We start from the raw sequence: 9,091 nt of genomic DNA, 5'->3' as shown, positions 1-9,091 counted from the left end.
TATTTATTATGAGGTTTGATATGGTGATAGATTACAAGCCAATAACAGAGCAGATATTGGACAACCAGGACAGAAGAAATGGATGACCCAGTACGAGCTAGGTAATGCAGGACGAGACAAAGGGTGCCATGTGGATTTGGGGATTTTTTTTAGAGTGCTCTGCTCTTGTGTTTCAGACCTCTGTGAGTGTAGTGCATAAAAGGGAAGTATGTCAGCGGGCTGGATTATTTCAATAATCCATCAGATCATCCTGCAGCCTGCCACCCTGAACAGCCATCTTTAAATAGATGGCTGAGATGAGAGGTAGCGGATGGGTCTGCAAAGACAGCCTGGCAGAGAAAAGAGAAACCAACGTTGGACGGGCGGGGTGCAGCAGGTAGAACAGTTTAAGAGGCCAAAATGAAGTAACGAGCTCCACCACTCAGGGCTTACACCTTTTGGAGATCACAAACGTTTTAGAGTGTGCATGCAAGATGTAACTAAAAAGAATATAAACAGACATGTTTTCCATATTAGCTTTAGGTCGCGGCTCAGAGTGTGTTCTTTACAATAGAAACAGTAACTAGAAAAATAACCTCAGCAGAAAAACGTCAACATCTAAGAAGACAGCAGAGAAGCCCTATCTGCTGATGAAAAGCTACTCGGCAGATAAAAATGATCACTGCATCTAAGATCATAGTCTGCGCTCCAGTTTCAAATGTTTCTATTCCATTGTAGTTGTCTGTTAGCCCATTATATGTTGTCTTTGGTCCCACTTAAAACTACATGGCAAAAACACCTGGAGCTTAAATTCAGTAATGAGAAGTGGGGCATTCTTTATCAGAACATCTTTGTTTCATTGTTTTGTTTATGTAAGATGTACCCCAACTCACCTTTAGATGTCTTTGTTATTGAACATGTACTGGAACAATCATCGATACTGGAATAAGAGCTGAGAGCTTAAGATCACAACATTATTATGTGGAACTGCAACACTAGATCCTACTGTATATGGGAGAAGATACACAATAGTGTGTATATGTCTTGAGATATCCCTCATCTCTATATATTTTGCAAGGAAAATGGGAAATTGGTACGAGTTACATTAACATACAAATGTTAATGGAAGGAAGGTGGTATGGCCGCCTTTATTCCATATTTGTACATTAGATGTCAAGGAGATGTAAGTAGAAGTGACTCAAACGCCAACCCCAAGTGAACGCCAGTGCATTTATTTACAATGACTCTTAAATACCAGTTCAGAAAGGTCAAAATAGTAGGAACAGTACAGGCTCTTGAGGGTTTCCTCAAAATCCACACAGAATCCAATCCTCTGCCAAAGCCCACCTATCATGGTCCGTGGGAGCAGCTGTGGGGAGTTGTCATCAGGATGGTGCACTGGCTACTCTCTTGGGCGGAGCTGCCTGTCTCACACCTGAGCCTTATTTCACTGTTAACCACAAGGGACTGTTTAAACCAGCGCAACCGGCTACTCATGTTGTTTAGTCTCCGTACCATCCTGTTCTGGATTCAAGGCTCACTTCCTTCGTTGCCATTTCCCATTTCCCTGGCCCTGCGTACTACCGTGGGTCCAATTGCGGTGTTTTAGAACAGCCTCTCCCATAAGCTGTTCCCACTTCCTCCGGCTACTGCATTACCCCTGTGTCTGTTTCTGGGTCCCGCCTCCGTGCGAATTTCAGTTCATGACTCCACCTCGCTTGACGGGAATCTATTTATTTTGCGGTTTGCAGATAGGAAAACTTCTCCAATGCCAACTTTATGGCCAGCAGCTCCCGGTCACTAACACTGATGACACAATGAGAGAAAAAGGCACATGGATGCATCTTACCCAAATCCTGCTGCGAGAGAACAACTCCAGAATCTGAGATGTCCACTTCCACAATGAACTGTTCACTCAGATTGGGTTGTTCAAGAACAACTGCTGTGGGTGAAGAGCTGCTTCAGCTTGTCGAATGTGGCTCGGGCTGCAGAACTCCACTGAAACATGTGCCTCGGAGAGGTGAGAGCAGTTAGCCTTGATCAGTCTACCACGGCCTTAACATTCACCAGGTCAGCCTTCATTTGCCCTCTCTCAACAGTGAAGCCCAAGAAAGACACAGTCAGCATGAGACACATTTTCCTCCCTTTACACAGACGCTTTGGATGACCAGACAGACATGTTTCTCATGCTCCTGCAGGGGCTTTGGGAAAATCAGTATATCATCAAGGTACACAAACACAAAATGATTAATGAAGTCCCTTAGGACATTATTAACCAGGACAAGAAACACAGCTGGAGCATTTGTCAAACCAGATACTCAAAGGGGCCAGGATGCATACTAAACACTATTTTCCACTTGTGTCTTTTTCTCATTCTCACCAGATGAAAAGAGTTGGAAGACTACAGTTTTGTGATGATAGTGCCGCCTTGAAAGAGTCCAAATGCTGAGGTGAGGAGTGGTAAGGTTTTTTTTTCTGTAATCTTGTTCATGCTGTGGAAATCTATGCAGAGGCGAAGTGTTTCATCCTTTTTCTTGATGAAGAAAAACCCAGCACTAAGGGGAGATGACGATGGAAGGATAATACCAGCAGCAAGACACTGTGGTACATTTCTCCATGGCTTCTTGTTGGGGTTTAGACAGACTATGTAAGTGGCTGGTGGGCAAAGGTGCTCCGGGTAGGAGGTCTAAATTTTATCCCACTCTGTAATTAATAAAAGCTTTGAGTGACTAAATTTGGGAATCGATGGTGATTTTACCCAGAACCATGAGCCGGAGTAGGAAGGAGTTATCAGAAAGATGTCAGAATCTACACCGTGCCAGACACAGCCTTTCGGCCGCACCAGAGAAGTTGCTGCAAAGGCGCTTTTGTTACCGCAATACAGACAGACACCAGCCACAAAACATTTTCTTCGCATCTGTGGATACAGCTGGGCCTGACCAAGCTGAATCTGGCTGCTTCCTCTAGGTTGGATCGTTCTGTCAAGGAGACGTAAGTAGAAGAAGGATTCAAACGCAGGGCTCCAAGTGAACGTCAGCTCATTTCTTTACAGTGACTCTTAAACAACCGAAAGGTAGTGAACAGTAGTAACAGTCCAGTCTCCTCAAACGTTTCCTCAAAGTCCTAACACTATCCAATCTTCTCCCAAAGCCACACAAGAACCAGCTCACTACTTCACATCTTGAAAGGTAATCCTGGGCACAAAAACAGGAAGGTAAGAATCTAATTCGCAGGCAGGCAACAGCAAGGCTAGGAGACATGCTGCACTGTTTCTCTAGCCATGACCCAGTGAAGACTGAGTCTCTGTTGCATCTTTATGAAGCAACCAAACAAGGTCATCAGGAGCAGGTGTGTGATTGATGCCAGGTGTGTGGGAGCCAGAAGGCAGGTAACCAGCCATGTCATGACACACACACAACAGTTTTGACAAGAACACCATTGGCTGAAATACACACCCAAACCATGATAGAGCCTCCACTGTGTTTTACAGATGGCAGTAGACTCATGCTGTTAGACCTTTTCTCAGCCCTGCGTCCTGAGATCCTGTGTCAGGTCTTTGTTGGATTTTTTCCTAGGACACGACTTTCAGACACGGTTTACCTGCTGTAGATAGTTGCCACTTTTTTTCCCTCCACTTGTTCAGTTTCCTCAAAGGACACACTGCACACCAAGTCACACCAAGACATGCCAGGTTTTCAGCTAATAATAACTCTTTAGGAAATTATTTTATGTCTGTTAGTTTTGCTTTCGCTCAGAAGGCGAGTCCCAAAATTAGACAAAACTCTCCAACAGCTGTCTGAAGTCAGAGCTTTTGACTCACAGAGATTACTTTTGTCACGGCTGCTGAGGCGAGCCGTGTGGTGTTGGAGGGAGAAAGGACCCAAAATGCAGGCAGTTGATGATAGTGCTAGTGATGTTTATTTACAAAGTGGCGTAGTGGCAAAACAGGCAATGAGGGATGACAAAACTAAACTGCGGAGAGAGAGACGCGGAGAGGGAAAAGGACACCGTGGAACACAGACGAACCAGCAACAGGCAGGAGAACACGCAGGGCTTAAATACACACAGCAGTAATCAGGGGATGAGAGACAGGAGGGCAACACAGCTGGGAGAAATCAGAGCTGACGGGACAGGGGAAACGTAAACTGAACACACTCACATGAGACAGAGACTTTCAGAATAAAACAGGAAACTCAGACACAGAGAACCAGACAAGACACTGAACTAAACAGACAGATTCACAAACAGACAGTGTGACACCATAGACCAGGGGTAGGCAACTCCAGGCCTCGAGTGCCGGTGTCCTGGAGGTTTTAGATGTGTCCCTGATCCATCACAGCTGATTTAAAGGGCTAAGTGACTCCTCAGCATTTCTTGACGTTCTCCAGAGGCCTGGTAATGAACTAATCATTTGATTCAGGTGTGTTAACCCAGGGTGCGATCTAAAACCTGCAGGACACCGGCACTCGAGGCCTGGAGTTGCCTCCCCCTGCCATAGACAGACAGAACACAGTGGGACCAGGGCAGGCACAGAACAGAAACCTAACAAATGGCAAATCATAACAGAATACATACTCAGAATAAACAAAAGCATAAAGAAACACAAAAGACTGAGTCGGCAGACTCAGGACCATGACAACTTTTACATATGCCAACCTCAGTCTTCTAAACTTTAGTCATGTTTAAAAGCATACAACACAGGAAATAAGAATAAATAAAATGTATTTTACTTATTTCTTTATTTTACACTACAACCTCAGAAAAATTGTTCTTATCAGTCTTTATCATTTTAAGTAACTGTTTGAGTAATTGTTACTCAAACATGCAGAAACAGCTGTCGGGAAGCGAAATAAAAGCTCTGCTGTAACCAAATGTGAGATGTGGGAGGTGATTCGGAGATCAACACCAGGCTATGTCAGGACATATCTTCCCCTCTTTCAATTTCTAAATTTTCCCTTTCAAACACCAAGCTGTTTGCCTCACATTAAAAAGAAATCTCTAAAAAGAAATCAAGCAGTGGATGCACACGTGATCTTGATATCTTTTTTTCAAAATTCAACCACATGAGGCAATATAAAGGCTGAGAGGCTTCTTCTAATGTCCTGTTACTATTGTTGGTACTCTGGTGTAGTGCAGGTACTGTACAGTATGTACAATGTAGCATCACCTAGTTCCCCCTCTCACAGTCCTTTCTTTCTCCTTACTTTGAATGATCTAGTAAATATTTCAGGCTTCATCCTCAAAAGAGAAAGGAGACAATTAGCACGCGAAAGGATGTTTAAACCAATGAATATACGTATAATCTCAAAACTCCAGAAAAAAACTCCGTCTGATCCCATGTGACATTTAAAATTAATATTTTGTGTAAGACTATGATTAATGATGAAACACTGACTACCCTACTATGGCAGTAGAAGTGGCAGACACTTTTAGATTCATGAACAATAAACAACACTTGTTCTTGCCTTGTGGTCCAGATGTTAAGATCATACTGGAATAATATTGCTTACAGTATGTAGTATAATAGGCAATGTGCTAAAATGTTCCTAATAAAAATACTCACGTGCTGACTTAGAGATGTTCGAGAAAGTTTAACATTGTCACCATATATATTTATTGGCTAGCATGCTAGCAGTTCCTTTTAAGTCATAATGTACTGTAGGTTTGCAGGTACCATGGTTTTAAAAAGTATGTACAGCAATTACAGTTCTATCGAAAACAATTCAATCTATCCAATGTTCCTTATGTTCCCATATTAATGTCCTTGAAATTTAACCTTGACCAAAAAAATGAAAAAGGAATGACATCACCAAAGCCATGGAGTTTCATCCAGTTTTGCTCAGTTATCTGTCAGTCATGTATATTGAGATAGATGCTAATAGTGCCAGATGAAATCTCAGGGATCTTCACAACAAAATCTTTAATACTGGTGCCATTTTTCATGGCAATTTGGTTGTGTGTACTAAAAGCAACAAAAACAAAAAATCTTGACTTTCTGTCGCTATCTCAAAGGTAGTTTCAGTCCCTGGTCTACACTGTGTTTACCTCCATGGTGGTGCGGTTGCACTGGTGAGTATCAGCAAACCAGCCTTCCCCTGTTGCACACTGGTCCAAGTCAATGTCCTGAATGTTGACATCCACACGGATCACACCTCTAAAGCCGAACACACAGACAGTGGGGGAGTGGGTCACAGATGTGTGACAAAACAAAGAAACAACAGTGGCTCCACATGAGGTCAGACTTAGAATAAGTCTCTTCTTTTTCCGCATACATCTTCATATCCCAAAGACCTCACTGTGCCATATTATTTCAATGGAGCACTTCCCTCTCAGACCGCAGGCTTACTTGTGGTTCCTAGACTTTCTAAAAGTAGAATATAAGGCAGAGAAGATAACATGGCAAAGCTGTGGAACCAGCTTCCAGTTTCTCTCAGGAGACAGACACTTTGAATATTAGCCTTTAAAGTTACTTTTTTTTTTAGTAAAGTTTACAGTTAGGGTTGGTTCAGGTAACCCTGAGCCATGCCTTAATTATGCTGCAATAGCCTACGGCTGCTGGGGGACTTCCCATGATGTACCACTCTTGCATTCCCCTCTTTTTTACTCCCCATGTGTTTATATCCCACTGTTCCAGGTCAATAACTTTTGACTTCTCTCTAGTCTGTGTTTTGTCCAGTTAAACTGAATTAAATTGCTACTGCACATTTTGCCTGACCATGCAAGACATTCTATTTCAAATGTTATATTTAATTAAACTCTTCAAACACGAGTGTTATTGTAAATTCATTTCAGAGTGCTAGCTTCTGTCATTTTCAGCGGGTAAAATGGACTTGGAGTTTTGTTTAAACTACTCTGCTCACAGTGACCAATCGATACAACAGGTGTTTAAATGCAACAAGATCGTTAATGGTCTCATTAGGCATGATTTTGCATAAAAAATTATGACTTAAATGTTTTTCTTTAAGACCCTCACATTACTAAGAGTATTCAAAGGACTGAAAAAAGTGCTCCCAATGTGGATGCAAATTTCTCTGTTCATAATACAAAACGTATAATAGCATTTTATGACTGGAAGATGTCATTGGCACCACTGATTGACAGCTCATCACACAGATCAATGGATTCACATCATTACTAAGACGGTTACTAGGAAACTGAATGTACATTCCCAAACCAAACATTTTAAAGTGAACCAACCAAATTTCTATAATTACTGACATCATCAGAGGTGTCACTTCTATGTGTGTGCCTGTATTTATGTGACTGTTATTGCTTGGTTTGTGCGTGTTTGTTTGTTTGTATGTGTGCAGGCCCTAACCTGAATTCTGGTGTCAGGTCAGGCTTGAGACCAAAGAAGGAGGTGGAGAGTGTGAGCATCCAGCCAGGCACAAAGCGTTCATCCATACAGTCCAGAAAAGGAGCACTATCCCAGCGTACCCCACTGCGATTGGTCACATAGCTGTCACCCTGCCCCCACTTAGGTGTGTCCAAGGTATTGAGGTCATTGAGGAGCACTCGTTTGGACAGGGTTGTGATTGGCTGGCTGGACTCTGGGAATTTCAGTTTTCTGAACCAGCTGTCATCAGGGGCAGGGGCAGGTGGGTGCAGGCTCTCCCATGCCTTGGATAAGTCCTGGAGGATGATTGTCTGCACCTTAGCCATTGGGCTGCGAGTTGCATGGAGCACTAGCTGCGGCACGTGGGCAGCTGGGTCAGCATCAAACGTAAACAGGGCCCGCCGGATGAGCACATCAGCTTCTAGAAGGGCACGGACCAGGGCATGGTACCACTCCATATCCTCTTGCACCGTGCTCTCATGCAGGTCACTAGCTTGGAAGATCATGTTAAGAAAGTTGGCAGTGTTGGCTAGTGCATCCATAGCTGGCCTGAGGGGGGCGGTGAAGCTGAGGGGCAGGGGTCCCATCTGCCCACGGGTGCTATACGCCCGTGAACAACGGCCCACTACCAGAGTCGAGGGGTCTCCGGTGTACAGAAATGTCTCTGCCGGTGACCAGTCATCCTCTATTTCGGTGGGAGCTTCTGAAGTGGAAAACCCCGAAGGCTCTGCAGCAGTGGAGGAAGTGGAGGGGCTGGTGGAGTTTTCTGAAGTTCTTGTATTGTTTGTCAATGACTCAGTGCTGTTGGTCGTCTCCACTGTGACGCCTGATGGGAAATCTGAAGCCACCTGCGCTCTGAGGACGGATGGCAGCAGGAGGAGAAGCCAGACGGGATCCATCCTGGACGCACGCTGATGAAGAAAAAAAGGGGGGAAGTAACTGAAGGGGTCACTCAGCTAAAGCACGCTTTGCCCCTTTTGGATTTCCTTTGAAGTGATAACCCGTCACATGTTGTTTTGAACTTTTCATCTTCACATTTGGGAGGCACTGCAGCAGCAGGTATCCGGTAACAACGCTGCCACACGCGCTGCTGAGCTCTCACTCACACTCGGAGCGCACAGCTCCATCTGTGCGCCGCACGGAACCATGCACGCCTGAGCTCGTGTCAACACGAAGATGTAGTTGAACCTGCGAGTCCTCGGTGGTGGTGCAAGGATAAAACTGACGAGGGGAGCAATCCCCGCATTTCTGTTTCCCGTAAGGTGTCTCTAGCGTGCCGTCGCGCTCAGTCTTCGTTTCTCGTGCTTTACAATCACCAGTGCAAAGAAAACGCAGTGTGCGCAGCAAGAAGGAGGAGAGAGGAAAAACCTCAAACTTGGGGCTCCCTGCGTCAGATGGGAGGAGGAGGAGAGAAGGAGAGATGTTGTAGAGATGGAGGGGTTAAGAGAGAGAGAGCAGACTTCTCCCTTCTTCTTTTGCCTCCCGCTCTGCTATCTGTTGCTCCACAGAGCTTCCAGCCCGTCGGGTGGAAGCTCATGATGCTCGTCCCACCCCTCTCTACCGTCGTTCCCTCTCTCCTTGCCTCCCGCTTTCCGTCCTCCCCTTCCTTTCATTCAGCCCCGAACTCCCCCCTCCGTTTTGACAAACCCTCACCAGTGCTTAAAGGTGATGAGAGTGGTACATCTGTTGTGTGTGTGTGTGTGTGTGTGTGTGTGTGTGTGTGTGTGTGTGTGTGTGTGTGTGCGCGTGCGTGTTCACAAAGCAGAGGATGATGCA

At 44.8% G+C, this 9,091-nt stretch overlaps 1 protein-coding gene across 1 annotated transcript in view; it reads right to left on the bottom strand.

The window, feature by feature from the left end:
- The window catches only part of gpr179 (G protein-coupled receptor 179), a 26,671-nt gene extending 17,878 nt beyond the window's left edge, over window positions 1-8,793 (bottom strand). The window contains exons 1-2 of the mRNA XM_085409036.1: window positions 7,298-8,793; window positions 6,025-6,133 (exon numbers count right to left, since the gene is read on the bottom strand). Of these exons, the coding sequence (XP_085265162.1) occupies window positions 6,025-6,133; window positions 7,298-8,214 (1,026 nt within the window). The 5' untranslated portion in view covers window positions 8,215-8,793. The remainder of the gene's footprint in view (window positions 1-6,024; window positions 6,134-7,297) is intronic.
- Window positions 8,794-9,091: the final 298 nt, after the last annotated feature.

Source organism: Rhamphochromis longiceps, linkage group LG6, assembly GCF_057381845.1.
Source record: "Rhamphochromis longiceps isolate RC_006_pf linkage group LG6, R_longiceps_female_GT1.1, whole genome shotgun sequence".
Taxonomy (NCBI): domain Eukaryota; kingdom Metazoa; phylum Chordata; class Actinopteri; order Cichliformes; family Cichlidae; genus Rhamphochromis; species Rhamphochromis longiceps.
Note: the sequence above shows the minus strand (reverse complement) of the source record. Positions and strands in the feature narration are given on the sequence as shown.